Below are 25,196 nucleotides of genomic sequence, written 5' to 3'. Positions count from 1 at the left end.
CCTTCAGCTTCTAAGCTGCAGATGCAGTAATGGCCACCAGCTTGGATGGCTTTAAAAGAAGATTAGACAAATTCATGGAGGACAGGGCTATCAATGGCTACTAGCCGTGATGGCTGTGCTCTACCACCCTAGTCAGAGGCAGCATGCTTCTGAAAACCAGTTGCCGGAAGCCTCAGGAGGGGAGAGTGTTCTTGCACTCGGGTCCTGCTTGCGGGCTTCCTCCAGGCATCTGGTTGGCCACTGTGAGAACAGGATGCTGGACTAGAAGGGCCACTGGCCTGATCCAGCAGGCTCTTCTTATGTTCTTAAGATTATTTAGAAATGCTGCTTCTCAGCTTCTCGTCCCAGTCTTATTAAGGGATATTTACATGTCCAGAGTCTCAGGCTGGTGGATTTGCTGCCGAGCAGGAAACGCCATCCGTGCTTCCACCCTTCCTAGTCGCAAATACTAATCATTCACCCCCTGCCCCTTAAATAAAAACTATGGTTTTAAAGAAAGTTTCTGGATCACACTTTATTTAATTTTTGCACGTACATATCTTCCCCTCATAACTCCATAACTACATTTTTAGCTGTAGATATGATTTGGTTCAGTGGCGTCACTAGCAGGGTGCGGGGAGTGCGGACCGTACCCGGGTGACACCATGAGGGGGGTGACACCCAGAGCCGCCCTGTCGCGGGGCAGGGCGCCTGCGCCGTTGCCCGGTGAAGGAGCCAAGAAGTGCTCCGGGTTGGCGTCGGAGCAGCCAACTCCTCCTCGGAGGCAGGCGGGCAGGCGGGCGAGACCGGGAGCAGCGTCGGCAGGGCGAGGGAGGCACACCGGCATCCCAGGCCTGCTTCTCCGGCTGGGTGCCCCTCCGGTGCGTGCCCTCCCAGGGGCATGGGTGGCTGGCCTTGTGCGCATGCACACTCAGCAGGACATTTGGGGGCTCGCCAAGGAGTTACCGCACCGGGTGACACCAACCCTAGTGACGTCACTGGTTTGGTTCTTCTACTGCTGAAGCTGTGACACAGGGGGGAAAGGACAGAGCCAAGGGGACCAGATATCCCCTCAAATATTTTTCATTGCCCCATCCTCAACAAGCATAGAAGGCAAATAATAATTGAATTACACTTTTCAATAGAATGGAAATAAAACAATTAAATCTTCACTGCCATTGAATAGGCCTTCAATACTCTTTGGTTTCCTGGAACAAATTATTTCAGCAGTGTCTGCTCCAATGGGGAATATCTTCTCTGGAGGCATAAAAATTGCAAGCAACTGTCATCCCAGCGTATACATCAGAGAGACTCCATTTTGGTCAGTTCTCTCAAAAGCTTCACATTCCTTACGGAATAGAAACTTCTGAGTAGCCATGTATTGCACCTTTAGGAACACTTTTTACCGGAACATTCTCATCTGGTCCTAAATGAACTTTATATATAAAAATTGGCCTGATGCTTCTGGTCTATTTACTAAGCCATTAAAGCAGGTTTTTCTCCTTTTAGGTAAAGCTGATTTACATCCTACTTGACTCGAGATGAATATTATTTCTGTACAGTTCTTCACTTAGCAGAATAAATTTGCACAAGTGAAATTACTAATAGTACTTAACATTTATTGGCAACTAATGGCCAACTAGGGACTGTATGGAACACGAAAACAACATGAAAAGCATAAAAAGCAAAGGTAGCTAAGGGGAGGAAATCCAAAATCCACAACTGAGCAGTATTAGGACCAACAAAGAAGTCACAAAAATTGTGACATGCTCTTGAGTTCTACAGAACTCTTTCTCAGGCAAGATGCTACAGAAAAGTAGGTGAAATGAAAAAACAAAAAAGAACAAAAATAGGCTGGATGTTGTAGCCAAGACGTCAGCTTGTAGATTCAGTTCCAAGATGGAGATTGCTGGCTGAATAAATTCCTCCCATTATGTTTTTTTTTAATTATTGTAGAGAAAAGAAACAGAAAATGTAACCAGAGAATATAGTCTCCCATGCTGTTTTTATGTTCCTAAAGGATCCCAACTACCAGAAAAGTCTGAAAAGCAGACATTTTGACACTAAGTGGTGGGCAGAGCAATCCTGTACTCCCATTATGCACACCAGACAGATGTCATTACGATGCCAGTGGAGCAGCTGCTGCATCCAATGTGTAGTCAGCACAGGTTGAGGAACAAAATGCAAAAATGATATAAAAGACACACACTCCAAGCAAAATTCTATCAAACAGGGATTGTGTCAGCCATAACACCCACATGCTACTCAGACGGAGCCACTGAGTTCACAATTATGGGGACTTGCCCTCAGATTACACTCCTGCCTGCATCATCCCCACAAGCCAGTGCCCCTTCTCCATCAGCCTGTGGCATAGCCTGCTTCAGCCAGTCCTGTCATCCCTACTGGCAGGGGTTCAGATCTCCCTTATGTTCCTCACAAGCACCAGTTTTGAGCAAAGTACACCAAGTAATACCAGAGCTTGGAAAAGTTACTTTTTTAAACTACAACTCCCATCAGCCCCAGCCAGCATGGCTACTGGATTGGGCTGATGGGAGTTGTAGTTCAAAAAAGTAACTTTTCCAAGCTCTGAAATACAAAGAGAGCATACACACAACACAGATAGTATTCACCTAACTCCCTAGGGCGGTACTCCTGTGGACAACCCATACAGCCCTCCTGGGATAAAGTTCAAGATCCTTTGAGATTTACCCAGGTTCAAGACTCTTTTGCCAAGCAGCCAAGAGTCAGGATATGCAAAAAGGGCATCCACAGGTATCCACTGATAGCATCAGCCTCCAATGGCTGGAAGAAGAACATGGCCCCTTCCCAGGGCAAGTAGGCAGCCGGGAGGGGGGGGCAGAGAAAATGGGATTTTTCCTTTCAATACAGTGCTCATAAAAGAAAAAAAAACGTTTTGTCAGTGTTGCCTCATTTTCCTTCCCAAAATGCCCTTGTGTCGGAAGGGCACAATATAAATCAAATAGTAAATAAATAAATAAATAAAATAACACCCACATGCCACTGAGACCTCCTGGCAATCCAGACACAACTTTTTTTGTGAGGGAAGCACCAGGTCAGGCAGTTATAGCAATCCCTCCCTGCCCCTTGTTTCTGCCACTGCTGTCCCCCACCATCTGCTACATTTGCTGAGGATGTGTGTGGCATATAATAGTGGGGAGGGGGAGAAGCTGTCAGGGTGGTGTTTGAGAGTTGGGAGGGCACCATGCTCAGGCTCTCCTCTAACCTGATGCTGGGCCTTTGACCAGCCACTGCAGTTTCCTGTCCACAATGGTACATATAATTGCTCTCATGTCTGAAGTTTACACTGTTATCTACCTGCCTCCAGCTACACTCCAAACTGCAACACTGGTCTTGACCTTTGTTTTCATTTCTAATTATATATAAGGCAGCAGCCATTCCATCAGGCTATAGGAGAGGGAAAGATGGGAATGCAAGTCCTCTCCATTGGCTCTGCTGAATGATCAGCAACTGTTTGGCTCCTCTGCTCCAAATCTTTCCATTCCAGTTGGTAAGTACTAGAACTCTATAACTAAGATCTGGTGCCTGAGCTTGCTTTTTTTCCTGGTCCCCCAGTCCATTTTCCTTCTGAGTTGTGTTTTCTGTTGTCTTAGATTAGGAGCCTGAGGCAGGGACTGTCCCTTTCATTTGATACTTGTAAGCTGCTTTGGGAGCCTTTTTTGGCTGATGACTGGGATAAAATGCCTAATGATGATGATTATGATAGCACAATACAACAGGGTGACTCAGGAAACAATGGCAGCGGCAGCATGCCCATGCGGAGTTGAAAGTCTCCTCTCTCTCTCTCTCTCTGTCTGTCTGTCTGTGTGTGTGTGTGTACACATATTCATATACACACCTACACACACAGATGCATTGCCACCCATCCAAAAGATGAAAAAGCCAATTGTTCATTTATTTCTGGGTAAATAAATACAGGCAAAGCAACTGTATTCCCTGGCCACATACAATGAAACAGAATAAAGAGTGATGGTACAACTAGATGCCGGTGGCTTTTCTTTTTTTAAACCTCTAACATGACTTTTTAAAGGAACAGATATAAAAAGTAAACATGATAACTTGTCTTTCTCTCAGAGAAAAAGCCAGAACATGGAGGGTCTCTCAAAATTAGGAATACAGGAAGCTGCCTCATACTGAGTCAGACCTCTGGTCCATCTAATTCAGTATTGTGTGCACTGACTGGCTCTTCAGGGTTTTAAGCAGGAGTCTTTTCCATTCCCAGCAGGAGATGCTAACAATTGAACTTGGGATATTTTGCATGCAACGTTACAGCATTTCCTCCAAATACAAATAATTTCAACCTCAAAGATACCAAATTATGTTTCTGCGGTACTGTAACCCACTCACTCGTTTAACTTCCTTCTTGCCAAGGACCAGTGTTAAAGTTCAAAGCAAAGACATTGTTTATGTTCAAAAAATCTTCAGGTGTTCTATGGTTCTTTTTGATTGACATAAAAATTATTCAGTTGAAAAGAAAAATCAAAGCAAACTTTACTTTTTGTGTCCCTTCCTCAGTTCACCGATCATCCCACACAGAAGGGCCTAAATCCAGCCCCACTGGTTTGACTTATGCAAGACTTGGAGCTCTGAAGTAATGCAATAATACAGAAGAAAGTAGTGTTAGCTCCAGGTTTCTTTGGGGGAGGGGATGTCTTGAGCCCCTTTCTTCCCACCTGCAATCACCCACTTCTTCTCCCTCTGGGCATAATTCCCATCATTTTCCAGAATGAAAAGGACAGTAAGTGAATAGGAGGCAGCAGACACTGCTCCTTCTGATCACTCCCATTGCTTGATAGCACCCTTACTTTCTCTTTCACCCTTACTCTTGGTCACAAAAGCAGAGCAGGCAGGCAAGTGAAAATGGTAAGAGGAGCAGCAATGGGGTTATTTATTTATTAATTAAATTTATTAGTCGCCCATGTGGCTGGCTGTCCAGCCACTCTGGGCGATGTACAAAATAAAAACATACAAATACATTAAAACATTAAAAATCTCAACAATAATAATAAAACCTAACCCACCCCAAAAGCCTGCCTGAAGAACCAAGTCTTCAAGGTCCGGTGGAAGCTCATCATAGAGGGGGCATGGCGGAGATCATTTGGTTATGGGATTTTGGCAGTCAGTCCCCTACTAAGGTGAGGGCTTTGGCAGATGACTGAGGATGGTTATCCTCAGTTCTGCCTCTACTGTTGGAGGCAGTATGTTCTGGACACCAGTTGCCGGGAATCCAAAGTGGGTAGCATGCTGTTGCATTCAGGATCTGCTTGTGAACTTCCCATGGGCATCTGATGGCCACTGGAAGCTGAACTATATGGGTCTCTGGCCTATCCAGCAAGTCTCTTCCTATGACAGCCAACAGGTAATCTGTCTACTTCTGTTTGGCTGGCACACTACCTACACTGCAATCTCTCTCCTTCTCACACGAGCACACATGTTCATGGATACCTGCCTCTAAGGTGCATTTGTTCCTATCATTTTTTCTTAAAAGAAGTTGCAATATGCAAGATGGGGTGTTGCTCCAGGCTGCAGCAGTGGTGTCACTTGTTAAGACCAAGATGGAGTGTGGTGGGGCAGTGGCAAGGATGGGGGTGTAGTGGATTGGCCATGGTGCTGGGCACAGAGGCACCCACATTTGTGCCTCCTGCCATCACCAACCTGGTGCTTCCTTCACCCTGCCCCGCCCTGCCCCGCCCCATCCTAGTTCCTTTGAGCAGCAACATCACCGCAGCCAGGAGGGCAGAGGAGCTGTGGTGCCCTGCTTCAAGCAACTCATATGCTTAAAAACATTTCCTTTAAGATAAAAGCATATAGATTTTAATATGTTCAACATGTAACTTACTTGATTGCATCAATAAACGTCAGAGTAGGTGAAGTCCGCCTCAAGAGAGAAAAATAATGTTTTTTTAAAAAAAACACATAATTTCCTAGATAGGTTCAAAGCCTGATTCAGTGGAACAGCTAACAGAAGCAACAGACTGGTAAAAGTTTAAAGGTGCTAAAAAGAGTTTGAGAAAGACATTGGGTTGTATTCAACTAAGTCCTACTCAGAGTAGATCAACTGAAATTAGTGAACCAAGTTAATCATGTCCATTAACTTCAATAGGTCTAGCATTGAATACCACCCACAGCTTTCTTTTATATGAAGTATACACCCATTGCCTCCTAGGTTCAAACAGGTTTTTCAACAATACAGAAATGTGCAAGCCTGTTTGTTAGAGGCAAATGTGAGGTACACACACTTCACAAGCAGCATTCTTTTAAAAATTCCCCTCAGCTTTTTGGGGAAAGCCAACAATCATCTGACTAAATCTTGGAATTAAAGACCAAGCATCAACTTACAGCACCTTTCTAGAGACACAACTTCAATGACATAATTTCCTTTGATGTAGACAAGACTGTTGAACGTTAGGTCAGAGAAATCTGTTACAAGTCAGTGACAAATTCTAATTACATTAATATCAAATTAAATCTTTATTATTACAGTCAAAAGACCAGCTACACATAAAATAACAACAACCAAGAAAAATCAAACTACACAGAGTTTGATATACAGAGATTGAATTTTTAAAATGTTTAAAAATATTTCTTTAAAAAGAACACTTAATGGACTATCACGTCACACATAACTTTCTCCAATGAATTGCAGCAGTTGTATATTTGGCAACTGCAAGAGTAACCTTGGGAGAAAAGTCCCCTAGCAAGTAATCTATATAAAATCTTTCTGATCTATCAGGTATTGACTTTAAAATGGGCACAAGTATTTGCTGTCTTAATTCATAATAAAAAGAACAACGAAAAAGGACATGTTCATTGGTCTCAATCTCATCAACTCCGCATGGGCATAGTCTTTCGGAATAAGGTATTTTGTTATATCTACCCATTAACAAAGCAGAGGGAAGTATATTTAACCTAACTAGCGTAAAGGCTCTCCTATATTTGGGTAATTCCAAAGTCGATAAATAAGTCATTAAAGTACAAAACTTAGAATTATGTCTTTGGTTTTTAATTTGCATTAAATGATGTTGAAAATCATTGTCACTAATACACTGTTTAATTGCTGTACTTGCTAAATCTAGGCCCATGTGTAAAATAGTGGAAAGAGAAAATCCTAATTTAGATACTTTATCAAGAACAGATTTAACCCAAAGGGAATGAAAGGAATCTAATAAACCATGCGGGGCCAATCCATTCGGATTGAATAACAATTTCAGCCACAGTAATATTTTCATTTTCCAAGCAAGAGATTCAATAGACTGAAGGCCAACTTCTAACCTCAATATAAAGCTAGGCACACAGGTGGGTACTCCAAGGATAGCTCTAAGAAATGAATTCTGAATGGATTCTAAGCTTGAAATATTCTCGCTTATGAATAGTTGAGCACCATAAAGTAGTTGTGGAATAACTTTTGCTACAAAAACTTTTATAATGGGTGAGACAAGTTGGCCTCCCTTGTTATAAAAAAATGATAGTAAAGCCTTAGTTGTTCGCTTTGCATTTAGCATTGAATATTTAAAGTGCATTTGCTGGGAACCAACTGATTGAAAAACGATTCCTAAGTATCTAAAGGTTTTAACCTGATCTATACAATAATTATTAATTCTCCAAACATGGTGTATTCTTCTCCTTGTAAATACAAGGACCTTTGTTTTCTCATAGTTTATTACAAGTTCTTCCTTCAAACAAAAAGAAGCAAATGCCTTCAGGAGTCTTTTCAATCCAATCGATGTTAGGGATAGGAGAACTATATCATCAGCATAAAGGAGACAGAATCTCGAAGAGCCAGCCAATTTCGGAGGATGAGAGGGAATAGCGGCAAGGCTTTCTACTACTGCATTAATATAAATATTAAACAATAGGGGCGCCAATATACAGCCTTGCTTTAGTCCTTTAAATGTAGGAATTGGATTTGTTAAATGCCCCTTATTATCACAACGAATTTGCAAATATGTGTTATCATAAAGGCCCTGTATGAGTAATAGTTGGCGCCTATCTATATTCAAGTCTGACAATTTCACCCATAATCTTGTTCTTGATATCAAATCGAATGCCGATTTGAGATCGATAAAGGCCGCATACATGACTCCTCTTTTTGCAACTATACTTGGTTACCAAGTGTTGCAAAACAAGGGCATGATCAAGAGTTGAACGTCCTAGACGAAACCCGGCTTGTTCTGGGGCCAAAATTTCATTTTGATTTATCCAATGTAATAATTTTTTATGAAGATAACTTGTATATAGTTTGCTTATTATATTAAGCAAACTTATTGGCCTATAATTAGCTGGGTCTAGAAGAGAGCCTTTCTTATAGAAGGGTACAATAATTGTATTAAAATCACATTTAAGCCAGAGGCCCAATGTGTCCTTATCTGATGACCCCAGTGATTTACAGCTTTTTATGGTAAGAACTACTCATTCTGATTTGAAAAATGATTAAAAAAAAAAGCTTTCCAAACTGCATAACATCATGAGTTTGACACAGTGTGCACCGAAGATGCTATTTGATTTGTGACAGCCTGAATTATGATTTTTTATAAACAGTGTATCTCCTCCACCCCACCCATTCCTGTTTTTTTTAAAAAAAGGAAGGTGGGAAATGAAAGTCTATCCCTTTTTTTCATATTTGAGAAATATGTGGAACATCTACCTTTTTCTTCATATCTCCAAGATCTAAAGCAGCATTGTGGCTAAGAGTATATGTGTTATAACCCATGAAGCCTCTGGCTCAAATTTTATTTCAAATGGAATATACAAATAATCCAAAGCTTCAAACAAAAACTTCCTCTGAACATCAGTGTGCAAGATTATTGCAATGGAATTAAACCTCAGTGACAAACTTCCCTCATTCTTCAAATTGTATTGCAAATGCCACCCCTCAAGACACATCCAATCTGTAATATTACACAAATCTATAGCAGAAAACCAACCATTTATGTAATGTTCTATAATAGTCTCTTCAGTGGTTCTATCAAAGATCAAAAGCAGTTCTGCAACTGCAGACCATACTTGAGGCTAGGCAAGTCTCCCTAAGAGAGCATTTCAAAGCTGGGATGCCAAAACAGGAAAGGCCCTTTGCAGGTGTCAACACTCAATTTACCTCAAATGGTGAAAGACCTCTGAGAAAGATTTTAATAAGTGAGCAGTCTTACTTATGAGAACCAGGAAAGCATTTCCCCTCTAGTAACGGAGTTTGATGGCAAAGGGACATCCTTGTCGCTGGGTAGCAGATTAGCCATGTTAGTCTGTTGCAGTAAAAAGAGTCTCATGGCACCTTAAAGACTAACAAATTTATTCCAGCATAAGCGATCATGGATGACAGTCCACTTCATGGTGTTATCCCGAGCATCTGATGAATGGATGAATTTTAGTCTTTAAGGGAAAGGGCTGTAGCTAAGTGGTAGAACATCTGCTTTGCATGTAGGTCACAGGTTCAATCCCTGGCTTCTGCAGGTCAGGCTGAGACTCCTGCCTGAAACCCTGGAGAGCTTCTATCAATACTGAGCTAGATGGACCAGTGGCCTGACTCAGTATTATGGCAGCTTCCTATGTTCCTAAGGTGCCCAGGACTCTGTCGATTTTTGCCGTTTGTACCGCAGAAGCTAACACTTTGTCTTCAGGACTATGCTACCCATCTCCAGACATTGTTGTAATAGGTATCTCTTGAGCAAGAGCTTACAGAGATTTCATCTCATTGTACCTTAGTATGCAACCTTTCTAGCCCAGATTTTGTCAGAAGTCAATTTTCTGTTTAGCACTTTTTTACATACCTTCAGGGTTCACTGTAGCTAATGCTATTTCCAGCTTTAATTACTGTGTGCTGGAAAACACATATTTGGACCAAACTCAAGAGTGTACTTAGTCAAAGTGCAAATCTTATAGCTGCCTTTCTTATTATGGAGGAAAGTGTGACTGGAAAGGCTTGAATCATGGAAAAACATTCAGTTCCATCAAGACCCCAGAACTGTTAGATTAGAAAGTCTTACACTAATCACAGGTACTTAAACTTCTGCCTTTGGATTCTGCTATGGTTCTCACTGTATTTTGAAGGAGGGAAGGCTGGCTATGGGTGTCAGCTGGAAAGTTATGTGACAGATATTAGGCTTTTGTTGAATTCCTTTACCATAATGTTCTGCCATAATGTACATATTGGGACCGTACTATAGCAATCTTGTGGAGCTGAACGAGTATGGATCTTATCGGTGCCTGAAGAGGAGACTGCCAGATATGTTGCCTTGAATTCCATAGGAAAAAGTGGAATAAAAATGAAGTTCAAGACAAACAATATATAAATGTATGAACCAAAGATTTTTTTTAAAAAAATATGAAGTATAATCCTGTCCATGCTGAGAAGTCTTATTGTATTCAATGGGTTTTATTCCTAGATAAGTACACAGCCTAAATCCACTCATGTCATAAAACTAGAGATTTATGATTCCAAGACAGGTTATAAAGTACAGCGAGTGAGAGAAGTTCACTTTATGTACAATGAAAATCAGCTTTCCCTGGGTTGCAGCAGGGATTGGTGTGCAATCACCCCAAAATTCTTGTATTGTTATATTAAATCCATTCTGTTTTCAGACCTGTTTTTCATTGAAATGTGAGAACATTTTATTATGGTTTTCATTTTGGTTTCTGCTTAAAAGTGATGCATGTTTAGGCAAGATGCTACCAGATGGAGGACTTAAACAGAAAACAGATTGTTCAGATATTATTTTTTGTGTGTGCATGTTTTACATGTTAGTTTTCACATATTCCCATTTTTTCTAATCATGGATAGCCCACCATTTGCTATCCACATCAGTGGAAGCTTGACAGAATGTATCTGGAGTGGGTTTTCCTTCCCGCCCTTCCCTCCCCTGCCTTCCACTGCCTTGTTCTGTTCTAGGCATGTGCACAGATATTTCTGTACCTATGCACAATCACCTTAAAAAAAATCCAGCTTGTATCAGGAAAATCCAGGAAATGTGCACGAGCAAATGTTGCCACCCATAGTTATGTTTCACAATGGGCTAAATGGAGGCTTGCACTTTTTGGGGGGGCAGGAGCAATATCTATTTCAATTTATTTGTGGGGGGTGGTGGAAGAAAATATACTATGGTCTTGTGCAAGAGTGAAAATTAACAATATAAAAGCCTAATGAACATACTGCAATTACAGTCTCTGAGGTAACCTCTTACATGAACTGTGTAAAAATCTTGAGAGAGCAGCTCCTCCTAACCTGGTTGTTGAAAGTGCAGTTTGCCTTTAGGAAGCACAATTGATTAAAAGAGGCGCGCTCATACTGTTTGGGCTGCCAGAACCAAAATGGCTAGTGGTGTGCTATTCAGTGGGTGGCCTCTAAATCACTACACCAAGCAAACCAGTCTCCCCCCCTCAAAAAAATTGTGATAATGAGCTCCCACATCTGCAGTGGCTGCAGATATATAATGGGTTGTTTCTATTTTCCGCAGTAGGAAAAAATCTGGATTCAATGTAAAGAAAAAAGAAAGAAAAAGAAGAATCGACTGGCATTTTGAGGAAGATGTTGTGTGGACACCTGAAAAAACCTTCCGTGCACTAGCAGCACCGATTCCACACTCTTTCTGAAATAATTCTTTTTGAAACTCTTTCTGAAATAATTAAATAAATAAGACTGCAATTCTGGGTCTTATCGTAGAAGTTCTTTCCTGCATAATTATTGCTATAACCTTTTTTTTTCCAGGAAGAGCCATGAGTAATGCTTCCCCTCCCCCGCCGTGGCGAGAATACGGCAGGCTTAGGTCTTCGTGAAAGGTCACCAGTAGCAGTGGATTGATCTTCTATCACGCTGCTGAAAAAGAGCAAAAGACTCAAAAGGAGGAAGAAAGTTAGTAGCACGCATGAAACCTGATCTATTCATCTCAAAACCAAATCGATACTTGATGGGAATTCCAGTATATTATATCCGAACCCAGCCAAGAGGATTCCATTTTCGGTAAAGCGCATTCCTCCCCCAGCCGTTCCCACCCACCTTCCACTTCCCGGCAGTTACGTGTCTCTGTATACGTAGCACTGGGAGCTGTAAAACTCCACCCCCTTCCTCATTGGGTTGCTGTGACTGCTGGGTCCTAGGATGCATCGAGTTTCCTTCCCTTGAGTTTTCATTGCTATCAGGCTTCACTTGTTTGCTGTGTTTAACAGCAAGAGAGAAGCGATCCGGCCGACTTTTCAGTCACACTCCGGCGGAACAAAGAGCTTGTAAGTGATGCACCAGCGCTGGCTAGCTGGTAAAGCCAAAATGCTGAGACAGACAAATACACACATTTCCCCAAATCTGAGGGGTTACTAGCAATAAACACGCATCCTGCATAACTAGCCCTATGAAACTGACTGAACCTTTCTTTTTAGCAAATATTAGACGACTCTTGAGGGCTATGTAACCTAGGTCAAAAAACGAGGAAGGCAAGAGAACAATTTGACAGGTATACAGCAGGTTCACGTTTGCTTTGCTAGGCTGTCCTTCAAGATGCAGACAGTGGATTAGTCAGGTTTAGCATGTCTGTCAATGGATGACTAGGGCAGGGGTTGCCAAACCAAGGCTTTCAGTTGTGCCCCTAGAATCTGAGCTTTCATTTAAAAAAAAAATCTCCAGCCCTTCTGCAAAGAAAGTGATGGAGCAAAACTTGCAGGCACCCTTGTAAGTGATTTCTGTAAAATGCACCTGCCTGGCTGCTCCTGCCCCTCAGTGTTATTAGCCAATGAGTGAAGTCAGAGCTGTGATTGATAAGTGAGTTGTTTGAACATCAGGCAATAGCAACCCCTGGGTCCTAAAGAGCTACTTCTTTCCCCTCACTTTTAGTGCATTTTTCCTGCTTCTGTCTTTTCCACCCTAGTTTGCCAGTCCTTTTCCATAGCAACTAGGATGCATCTTTCCTGTGCTGGGTCCCCATGAGATCAGGTAGTGCCTAGAAGTTATCTTCTGTAAATACGACTATACAATAAGTGTGGGTGAACGTGAAATAATCCTCTTATCTCCAAAAGGCAAATGTTGGCCATGTCTGCAGGATCTAAAGCCAGGAATTCTACTCAGAAGGAAGTCTCCTTGTGTTTAATGGGACTTGGTTCCAGGTAAGTGGGTTCCTGATGACAGTCTAGGCTTTGGTCTAGGGTTGCACTGGGGAAAAACAGGGTTCTTCTGCCTTTGACAGGTGCAGGGTAGCTGGCAGAAATTCAACAGGTCAAGCCTTTTCTTGTATGGAAATACAATTCTAGGAAAAGCTTCACCATGACTACTCACTAATTTTGTGTTATGTCACATCCCCATGACAGCCATTTAGTGACGGTGCCCAGCCCTGTCTTAAAATTTGAAACGTTCCCTCTGGTCCAAACAAGCTGGCAACCCCTGGTATAGAGCAGCCTGCCCCAATTTGGTGCCCTTCAGATATTGTTGGACCGACTCCCCTGAACCCCAGCCAGCATCGTCAATAGTCAGGGACAATGGGATTTGCAGTCCAGCAAACACCTGGAGGGCACCAGGATGGTGGAGGCTGAAATCAGGGAATTACAGGATTCCTAAACCACTCTCAAGGCCTGAACCTAGGCCTGGGCAGGACTAGGTAACATTCCTAATCCTCTCCTGCACATTCACCATAATGGTTGCTGTCTTTGGTTTGTAAAAGGTCTTTTATTCCATTTTGCATCTGTCAAGTTTCTGCCAGTCGTGTGCAGGAAAAGGAGGCCATCCAACACTGCTAAACAATTTCCCTGCTTCTTGTAGCTGGCTGCTGCTCAGTTTTCCCCTTCTTCCATCTCCAGCAAATCTCCCTCTCCCAGATCTCTCTCTCTCTCCCTCCCTCCCTCCCTTTGCTTTCACAGTTAAGATGTTAGACAGTGTAACATCTGAAACAAAAAAAATAACCATTAGCTGCATCTTCTCTGCTGTTTGTTCAATGAGGAGCTTGGAACCAGGAACCAAATTCAGTCTTGTGATTGAAACACAAAATGACCCTTGCTCTGGATCTGTAGACTGGGATTATTGTTGGACAGGGATAGAGATAGGAGGCAGCAAAAGGTTAGCTCTCATCTGTAATTTGGTGACAATGTTTTTGGTGAGATCAGCCCCATCCGTAACTCCCTCAACATCCATTCTTTATTTTACTCTAGCCTCTCAGTTCATTATCCTTTGGGACCCACTGCTAGGTGGAAAAGCAGAACATAAATATTAAAAATATATAAATACATAAAAATATAGACTGGCTTGTGCAATCCATATTACTCCATAATTTAGTTGCACATTTGGCTGCATGTGAGCTGGCTAAATTGGGTTCATTTTAGTGCATCCAGTATGAGATGTATCACTTCTGAAAGCAGTATGGTACTCCATAAATTTCTTACAGTGTGCATCAATGCTTAAATTTTTTACCTGGCAATATTAATCTTCTTTTTGCATTTTGCTTTTGAGTGACTTCTGCATGAAGTGATAGGTAGATGCTGCATCACTTTTTGTGTGTAATATAATCTAATATTATCTCATTATACCTTTATATTGTTCTCTCTCATTTCTTTGGGAACCTTCAGCTAATTAAGTATATAATCCTAATCCCACTTACCTGGGAGTAAACCCCATTAAATTGAGCAGGATTTACTTCTAGACATAAAGAATTTTGATATTTTGCTGCTTGAAATCTCTTCTTAAAAAATGTGCCTCCATATTTGTTGAAGAGTCTACAACTATCTCAGTTGACAGGATGATGAAATTATGAGCAATTCGTTTTTAGTCAGTTAACCTCTAGGGTTGTCTATTCTAGATCTGCTTTCTAGTTTTTTGCCACTCAAATGATGATTGATTTTGGAACAGTTCTATTAACTACACTGGGCCTAGGATTATTAGATAATTTCTCAAGATATGCCACATTGATAAGAATCTTTACAAATCTTTAACTCACCCATATAACAAAGGACCCCTCGCTGGTTCGTCACCTTGTAGTGGTGAGTGGGCTTGCATGTTCCAATGAACCCTGAGAGCGATGCCGCTGGGAGTCATGTACTCCCAGCAGGGTCACCCATGGCGGTAAGGTCAAGGGAGAGAAACCAGACAAAGAACGATCCAAGAAAGTCCTCAACGGCAGAACAGGCAGAGGATAACAATGTGTACATTACAATGGCTGTGAAGATGGATGAAGGATGCAGCAGATAAAAGACTTCCAATTGTCATGGTATCCCACGCCATTGGATCAAAGCCTTTTTCTGTCAAGATTGTGTGTTGATCGTCATGTGCCAATCTCCCCACATAAAACAAATTCATACACAGGCGTCTTCCAAGCAAATCCATCTGGAAACCTATGTCCTCACTGTGGGAGGCTGTGTGGATCCAGAATTGGCCTCCACAGTCACTTACAGACCCACTGTTAAAGACCTGATCTTGGAAGACAATCTTACTCGGCCACGAGTGATTGCCAATGAATGAATATTTATTTATTTATTGTATTTGTATACCGCCCCATAGCCGAAGCTCTCTGGGTGGTTTACAGCAACTAAAAACATCAAAAACAAACATACAAATTTAAAACACATCTTTTAAAAACAATTTAAAACACAATTTAAAAAATTTAAAACAATTAAAAAACACATGCTAAAATGCCTGGGAGAAGAGGAAAGTCTTGACCTGGCGCCAAAAAGATAACAGTGATGGCACCAGGCACACCTCTTCAGAAAGATCATTCCATAATTTGGGGACCACCAATGAGAAGGCCCTCTCCCTTGTTGCCACCCTCCAAGCTTCCCTCTGAGTAGGCACCCGGAGGAGGGCCTTAGATGTTGAGCGTAGTGTATGGGTGGATTCGTATCAGGAGAGGCGTTCCATCAGGTATTGTGGTCCCAAGCCGTGTAAGGCTTTATAGGTTAAAACCAGCACCTTGAATTGAGCTCGGAAACATACAGGCAGCCAACGCAAGCAGGCCAGAATTGGTTTTATATGTTTGAACCGTCTGGTCCCTTGTTACCAATCTGGCTGCTGCATTTTGCACAAGCTGCATTTTCCGAATAACAAAGTGGTGATATGTAACAGTAGGCGAACATGCTAACTATTTAAGATATGTAAGCAGTTAGTAATAAAGCAGAACAATCACTAGTTGCTCACTGTATTCCCAATAAACTGCACACAGTAAGGTTGCTTAACAGTACTATAATGTGTACTCAGAAGTAAATACAACTGACATACTCCCAAGTACATAGGTAATAGGACTGCAGGCTAAATGCCATTGAAATTAAAGGGCTTTAAGCACTCTGTGTGCAGTATTGCAGTTATTATTATTATATAAATTTATATGCCGCTTTTCTATATAAACATGCTCAAGGCAGCTCACAAGAGAACAAAAATGCAAACCACTCCATCAATAACAATCAAATACAAAATCATTTCAAAACATAACAATCCAACAAATAACTAATTTTGATTACATTGAATTTATAACATTTAATGTCAATACCTCATAAGAGCTATCTACAATTTCAGTGCTTGGCTCTTCTCCCCAAATGTTTGGCCCTCTGGGGCATGTGGCACTCAGCAGTCCATCACATGAGGACTGCAGTTGCTGGACAGGGATATGTGGGGCAAGGTGGGCCTTTAAATCTTGTATTTGACTTCTTTTCTATTCTTTGCCTCACCTTTTGCACAGGAGTCAGAGTTTATATATACATGTTCTTACATTCAGGTGTATCATAAGTCAAATATTTGATAGAGACAATCATATCATGGTCAAAGGGAAAGTTATACTTTTCCACAAGTTAAGGAGGATTGGGGATTTAGCAAGAAACAAGGGGAACTTAAATCTCATGATGCATTTTCCTAATATGAAAGAAATAATTAAATGAGTTAGGTTGTTTCCACTTATCTATAATGCCTAAAATGCTGTGTGTGCATGCATGCACATGCACCTGTGTGTCACATGCATGCAAACCATTGCCCTTACCTTTTTTCTTTTAAATATTAAATCCTGTACAGGGTTTTGCAAAAGGAACAGTTTCACAAAAGGAATTTACTCAGCAGAGAAATTATTGAGTTTATATGTCCATAATTATATCTATTCCCACAGAATACAAGGAAACTATGATTCATCAACAAGATTTGTGTTTTCTGCCTTCTTGTGATTTTCACATTCATGCATTTTGTTATACATTCTGTTATCTATGCACTGGCAATTTCCACTTTTTGGTTGAGGCTAAGAGGTTAAACTCATTTTGTGGCAACTAATATTTTTTGCAGCTGAGATGGCTAATGACTGGCCCACTTGAGGCTTTTGGAAGTCCAAAATAACTTGCTATGTGTTACATAGATATTTGTTCTGCAGGGACTTTGTGATCCGGTTAGCTCAGTTACTCTTTGGTGGCTGGGTGGTTCCGCATTTTTAGCAGGGAGTTGTACTACAGCTGGAATCCTATATATACTTGCTATTTTAGCTAATAATCGTCCAATGAATTGGGCTGCACACAACCTTTTGTCTTCAAATTCGTTGTTTCTATAAGGGTCTAGTTTGAGGACGCTTGCTATGTTAGAGCCACCTTGCTCAAATTGTTCAAATCTGGGTGGCAGGTCGCTGTTCGGACGTGCGAGACTCCCGCGAACCTTTATGTATACCACCTTGCATTTGAAGGGTGAATGTAAATAAAACAAATAGTCTCCATCTATACAAAAAGACGCTGTATGACTACAACTTACATAGTGATTGTGTAGCCGAGGACCATAAATATTAAAGATAACATTAAATGGTGATAATAGACATTGCAGTTCCCCACTATCGTAGTAGTCTGCCACCAGAAGATGAAGGGGGAAAAGAAGAACTCTGGTGACAACGCCACGCACATACACCCCTTTTGCGGAACGATACGTCACTTCAAAAACAAGAGCTGGATGTACGAAAGTGTAGCGAAGGCGGAGTAAAGTTTATCGTATTTAGTGCGCATGCGCCAGGTAATCCCCGGCGCATGCGTACTGGCTCAGTAGAACTGGCGTCTTCCTCAGACAGGTTTTGGCAAGAGGAGCGAAGGGGTTCGGGTGGCGCTTTGGTTGGGGGTGAGAGGCCGGCGGGTTCGTCAGCATCCTGCGTGGGTGGAAGCGGATCTGGAGCTGGGTTTACTCCAGTTCTGGGTCAGAGCCAGCGGCTGGAAAGTCCCTGTTCCCCCTTTCTCTCACTCGCCTCAGCCGCGACCCCCCCCCCCACGCTTTGACTGAAGTTGGAGAGGAAAGTATGCGGGACAAGGAGTGAAAGCGGGTTGGACTGAAGCCGTTTCTCCCCGCGAGGCGTCCATGGAGGCGGTGAGTGTGGGGGCGTCGAGGGCGGAGGACAAAAAATGGGCACTCTTCTTCCGTCGGGTGGTTCGCCTTAGACGCTGGGGTTTAATGGCGCTACTGGGGGGTGGAAGCACACTTTCAGATGGTGTCTTGTGTTATGTTCCTTACTTAAAACTGTGGCAGGCCAGCCCTACTGAATTTGGAGGCTCTCCTCTTTCCGCTGAGTGAGCTCCTGGACTTTCTGTCCCAAAGCCCTTCCCTGACAGTGCCTTTTTAAGGGAGGAGGGAGAGTGGCAGAAGGGGGAGGCTAGGTTAGGCTGGATTATTTTGGAAAAGGGAATATTTTAATCTTTCCTTCCTCTGGCAATTTGGGCAATGCCTTTGGTTCTCTCGTAGTGCATCTGCTTTGCATGAAGAAAGTCGCAGGTTCAAACCTTGGCTTCCTCCAGGTAGGATTGGCAAAGGCCCCTGTCTGAAACACTGGAGAGCTGCTGCCAGTCAGTGTAGACATCACTGAGCTAGATGGACCAACGGACTGACTAATTAGAAGACAGCTTCCTATGTTCCTTCAGAAGCCAAGAACGAACGTTGGCTGATCCTCTTCCCCCCCCCCCTGCACCTCAGGATAAGATATGGGGGAAGGAAAGGCCAGGTGTTTGATCAACTTGGTTCTGGGGATGTGTGCTAGATCAGAGTTTAGCAGAAAAAGGGAGGAAATAAAGCCGCTTCCTTCCCTTGTGTGTACCAAGTCAGTTCAAGTGTACAAATTGTCGTTGCACTTAAGTTACAAAAAGCCCGACCAGAAGTGGCTGTGGCTGACATCCTGTTTAAAATCGCACCAGGGGTGGTGTGTGTTCTACACACAGCTTGGTTTTAAAGACTTTTTTTTTAAAGAGTGAGTGTTAAATTCTTGTAGGTATCCAAATTGCATAAATGACCCTGTTGAAAGATGATCATTCCTTTAAAGCCAGAGGAATATAACTTGTAAAGTCATTGCATTTTGTTTGCTGTACAATTCAAAGATAAGGACTAATAATAATCTTGAATCATGGATGAAATGGCTTCTGAAGAAAGCTGTCACATTTAGGAAGTTCCCTGTTTACAGTTATGTGTTTGCTGGGGGGAGCGAGGAGAGAAAGGAAGCTGCCGTTCTAGGACAAATGGGGTGGGGAGGAAAGAGGAACAGATACAGGCACAATTTGTGTAGAAGCTGTTCTCTGCAGTACAGAAAAATCAGCTATGTAATAGTAGGCAAAATTCTAGATTTGGAAAACTTATCTAGGGTGGACTCAATCTGCAGTGTTGTATTTATATATCTTAGTCTTCAGACTGTAAATGGTAATAATATAAGTATAGAACATGGGACATTATTGCATACATGCTAAATTTGTGTAAAACATTGTGCATCAGATGAAATATGTATGGATGTTAATTAATGCTGATATTAGATAAAAATAGAATTGTTTTATGTGACCAAAACAGATTGAAACAAACTGTTAGGGTTTATGGTGGAACTATTCCAGCTCTTTAGGGTGATATAACCAGTTGTTACAATGTTAATGTCTGTAATGTTGACAGTTACATTTTGACAGACCCACATGTGCAGAGATGCCTCTTCTCTGTCAATATGAACAGCAACACCTACAGATGAAGTTATAATCATCTTCATCCTTTATTACCTGCCCTTCACCCAGAGGTCCCAAGGCGTGTTACAACAATTTTAAAATACGACATTAAAACCATTTTAAAACAACCTAAAATCCCAAAATAGCATGGGTCCTAAAAATACATGTCTTGAGTATCAAAGGCCAAGATAAAGAAGTGTGTCTTCAGTATTAGCCTAAAGCTGTACAGTGAAGTTGCCAGGCACACCTCAGTGGGGAGGGAGTTCCACAACTTAGGGGCCACTACAGAGAATTCCCTCTCCCAGGCCACCACTCCTGAACGTCTGAGGGTGGTGGAACTACCAAATGGACCCCCTCTGCAGATCTCAACATCCAAGGGGGTCTGTAGGGAAGGAGGTAGTCTTCCGGGTATTGGGACCTTAGTCATTTAAAGCTTTAAATGCTAGTGTGAGCAACTTGAATTGGGCCTGGAAACAAACTGGCAACCAATGTTTTAAAATGGGTTATATGAGATCTAAGGGGAACCCCAGCCAGTAATCTGCCTGCTGCATTTTGGACCAGTTGAAGTTTGCAAGTCATCTTCAAGGGCAGCCCCACGTAGAGGACATTGCAGTAATCCAGTCTGGAAGTTACCAGAGCATGGAGTACTGTGGCCAATTCATCTCTGTCCGAAAGGGGTTGAAGCTGGTGAACAAGCTGGAGCTGCAAAAAGACATTCCTAGCCACAGAGGCTATCTAAGCCTCCACTGACAATGTTGGATACCAACACTGTATCCCCAAGCTGCAAACCTGCAAAGTTGGGTAGTGCCACTTCATGCTGGATTTAAGTTCATCCATGATTGTTTTTGTGGCTTCACTATTATCATTTTAAAAATACCTGATATTGGCTTTTAATTTCCATGTATTAGGTTGTTTTAAAATTGTTTTAAAGTCATATTTTTAAATTGTTGTAACCTGCCCTGGGATATTTGGGTGAAGGGTGGGTAATAAATAATAACAATATGCATGTAACTTGGCATTTAAGATACTACTGAGTAAACTTTCATAGGATTATGTTTGTAAGTCCCACTGAGCAATAGGACTTCTTCCTGAGTATGTAGTTATGTTTGTGTATATATAGGATTAGGGGCTCCAGTCTAATCAGAATGTTTGGCTTGCCAGGTACAGGGAAGAGGAGTTAAAAAGGAACTATATTATGTTTTGTGTTGGCTATTGTGTATTTAAAATATTCTTATCCATCCCTAAATTTTGGAGGTGAGGTGGATAAAGATTCTAAATCAGTTTACAATAAGATTCATGGGATAAGAAATCAGGCTCTTTCTTTTTAAATTGAATTACTTGACAATTATTAGAGTTGTTAATTACCAAGATCATAGTTCTATACATATCTACCTCTAAGTCCTGTGCATATTTACTTGGAATTTGCTGTAAAAGTACTTTTTGTGTTTAATGTTTTAGATGGTTGTTATAATGTCTTGTGAATTGCCAATTATTAAAGTGTCTGTAATCTTTCACCAGTTGAAAAATGACTGTTAATTTTAATATATGAAATGCAGTGTGGGCATAAGTGAATTCACTTTGCCAGCATATGGAGAAAGGCTATGCATTTCTTTACCTTTAATGGGTACAGGAAATAGCACCTCTCTCGTTGAAGCTGTTGTGGATGTTATAACAATGCAGGAGATTCAGTAGATCTCTGGTATTGTGTGTCTGCTGGACCTTGGTCTACATTATGTGAATTTGTGTGTGAAAGACTGTATATAAAATATTCTGTCTTAAGAGTTTGGGTCATGTTTTAAGAGGAGCACAAGGTAATGAACAATTTTACAGTGGTAGACCAGAATATGGCTACATGTGAAATGTGAAACCCTATATTAGCTTAGCTTCTGTGCATTTTTATAGCAGTTCAGCCTTCTCAGGACTGTGCATGCATTTTTCTTCTATGTAATACACCAGTTGGTATTAACTGGACCTTCTACACTAGAATCTCTATTAGTAATTGGCTATCCATTAACGTGAAGGTATTACCACTCCCACCTCATATCCATATTACTACTTTGTTAGCTAAAAAATAAGCTGCTTCATTGGATACTTGAAATAACATTTGTACTGGTGAGGCAAGCAGAAGAAGATGCACTGAGTACACATGTACCCCAAATGCTTCTGTTCATAGGTCTTTTTCTGAATTGCATCCTATTATATATGTGCTTGTGTGAGGCTATACTTGTACCCAGAATTCCACTAGCTGTTTGGGATTTCTATATTGGTGAGTGTCTGTGGGGAGAAAAATGAACCAAAGCTCACAATTCAAAAGGGAAGTCATAGTATAAAAGAAACTGATGAAAACTAGCAGGATGATGAGAAGCAAAACTTAAACAAAATAAAATGGATCATAGAATACTGGTCTAGAGATGTACCTTAAGTTTAGAAGATATCTGCTGAATTTGAGTGGTTCTGACTCCTGTGTTTCCTGAAGAGAATACCCCATAAGATTGGACCCTATTATTAATATATTGTGTTACTGGTTTTTATGCTGTATCTCTCTTTTTATGATACTAGTTTATTTTTATGTTGTGTTTCTGTATACTGTGTAGAGGCTCTTAAATATTCAGCAGTGTAAAAATGCTTATATACTGTATAAATGCAGTAAACAAACATCAGAGTGAAAAAGACAATGGTCCTGAGAGACCATAGGTTAAAACAAGTAGTTTTTAGACTGGGTGCTGCAGGATTCCATCTTCTCTTCAAATCTAAATCACTTTTCCGCAGTCTGGTGCCTTCCACATGTTTGGACTACAACTCCTATAGCCCCTGACCATTGATTATGCTGGCTAAGGCTGATGGGAGTTGTAATCCATCAACATGTGGTTGGCACCTGGTTGGGGAAGGCTGATCCAGTAAAACTGCTGGGAGAAATCTTCTGAAGTTTAGGGCTGATGTATCACCAGTGTGTGGATGACACTCAGCTCTGCCCCTCACTTTCAGTTTGCATTTCTAGGGAGGCAGCAGCAATTGCAAATCAATGTCTGGCATCAGTTCAGAAGTGAATGAGTGATGAACAGGCTGAAACTTAATCAAGATGAGCCAGAGAAAGGATTGGGTGTGAAATCTGGGGGCATTCTTTGACATATTCTCCTTGGATATTCTGCTGCGAGAACCTCTTGTCAACTTGTTCCAGCTCTTTGAGAAAGGCAAGTTTGGCAGTTATCCCTGCCTATATTTTCAGGCCAGGAAACGACAGTTCTTACTAAATGGGACTTAGGGACAGACTGAGAACTTCACTTGGTTCAGATTGCTTTCTAGGGCTCAAAGATGCAGTCATATTGCTCTAATGTTGGCTCATCTACACTGCCTGACAATTTCTTACATCGATTTAAAGCTCCAAATGACTTGAGAGCAGGTTATCTTGGAGTCATCTGCCCAACAGAAAATCTTGGCATCTACTCTAAAAGCACTTCCAGGTTTTAGGGGCTATTCTCCTTCCCTTGGTGAAATCTTCAGAGAAGGCCAGGGGCTGCCATTTACCTAATAATAATAATAATAATTTAATTTGTGGGTCGCCTATCTGGCCAATGGCCACTCTAGGCGACGTACAATTTAACAACAATACATTACATCATAATAAAATACATCATAAAATACAATATAACAATAAAACAATAAAACAGTTCCAGTACAGAGTAGTAGGCTATTGGTCGTAAAAATTTAACCCTCCCTGTAAGTCCCAAAGGCCTGTCTGAAGAGCCAGGTCTTCAAAGCTTGGTGGAATACATTCAGGGAAGGGGCATGTCGAAGGTCATATGGGAGGGAGTTCCAGAGAGTGGGGGCCGCCACTGAAAATGCCCTCTCTCTTGTCCCCGCCAACCTAGCTGTTTTAGTTGGCGGGATTGAGAGAAGGTCCTGTGTGGCTGATCTTGTTGGGCGGCATGGTTGGTGGCGCTGGAGGCGCTCCATCAGATAAACTGGGCTGAGACCGTATAGGGATTTAAAGGTTAATACCAACACCTTGAATTGGGCCCGGAAAATAACTGGGAGCCAGTGTAGGTTGAACAACACTGGGGTGATGTGTTCCCGGCGGCGACAGTTTGTAAGTAGTCGAGCCGCAGCATTTTGTATAAGTTGTAATTTCCGGACCGTTTTCAAGGGTAACCCCACGTAGAGCGCATTACAGTAATCCAACCGAGAGGTGACCAGGGCATGTACCACCAGTGGGAGCTGATGAGCAGGAAGGTAGGGCTGCAGTCTACGAATGAGGTGTAATTGATACCAAACTGCCTGGCTCACTGCCGAAATCTGAGCCTCCGTGGACAGCTTGGAATCAAGAACAACCCCAAGGCTGCGGACCTGGTCCTTCAGGGGCAATTTCACCCCGTCGAACACCAGGTCAACATCTCCCAGCCTTCCCTTGTCTCCCACGAGTAGCACCTCAGTCTTAAATATAACTCTCAGCTATCTGATAAATTTATTTCTTTTTATCTTTAAAAGAAGGGTCTTGTGCCACTGAGAGTGGTGCAAGCCCCTCTCTGCCTATTCCATGTGCCTACACTTCCTTGAAGAGCTTCAGGACAACTCAACACTGTTGTGTCACTCCAAAAGCATTCCAGGAAGTGTGACTGGAGGTTTGGAAATCTGGGGTTGGGAACCTGTGGATCTCCAGATGTTGCTGGATTGCAACTGCTTCGTGCCTGACTATTGGCCTTGCCTGACTACTGGGGTCAATGTCCAACAACATCCAGAGGGCCTGAGGTTCTCCATTGCTGGTTTAAATTATAGTTATTTTAACAAACCAGGATAAAACCACTGTAATTGTAGTGCTGTATTAAGGCTTATGTTCTATAGTTAAATCGAATATTTTTTACATAAAACTAAAGTTGGTCAAATACATGTCTTAAAACTATATAGAGGTGAGACGACTAGAGCGCCGGTGGCGGAAATCGCGCTCTGAAGACGATCGGACACTGGTTAGAGCAGCAATAGCTGCCTACCAGGTGGTAACAGGGGCAACAAAGAAGGAATTCTTTGCTGCCTCTATTGCGTCTCCAGAGTGTTGTCCCAGGAGGTTGTTCCAAGTGGTCCGAAAGCTGGTCGGTCCAGTTGTTCAGGAACCCATGGAGCATTCTAAAGCCTCCTGTGACATATTTGCTAAACACTTTGCCGATAAAATTGAGCGCCTGAAGAGCATGATTCCGTGCGCCGTGGATACAGGAAGTGAGCCAGAGACGGCCAATTGAATTCCGGTATGCTGGGATCGGTTTCAGCCTGTCCCCTCTGAGGAAGTGGACAAGGTGCTTTCTACTGTGAAGCCAGCC

General features: G+C 42.0%; 1 protein-coding gene across 13 annotated transcripts in view; it reads left to right on the top strand.

Moving 5' to 3' along the window:
- The window catches only part of JAK1 (Janus kinase 1), a 153,025-nt gene that overhangs the window by 66,258 nt on the left and 61,571 nt on the right, over positions 1-25,196 (top strand). For 8 of the 13 annotated variants that reach the window (XM_061633325.1, XM_061633328.1, XM_061633326.1 and 5 more), the window contains 3 exons: positions 3,386-3,508; positions 11,717-11,860; positions 13,015-13,101. Coding sequence is in view for 2 of the 13 variants with exons in the window: in XM_061633321.1 (XP_061489305.1) it covers positions 18,673-18,711 (39 nt within the window). In the remaining 11 variants the exon portion in view is untranslated. The other 5 variants (XM_061633334.1, XM_061633330.1, XM_061633335.1 and 2 more) reach the window with 5 other exon arrangements.

This window comes from Rhineura floridana, chromosome 6 (genome assembly GCF_030035675.1).
Source record: "Rhineura floridana isolate rRhiFlo1 chromosome 6, rRhiFlo1.hap2, whole genome shotgun sequence".
Lineage (NCBI taxonomy): Eukaryota > Metazoa > Chordata > Lepidosauria > Squamata > Rhineuridae > Rhineura > Rhineura floridana.
The sequence above is the reverse complement of the archived record's forward strand: the minus strand, read 5'-3'. Positions and strand labels throughout refer to the sequence as shown.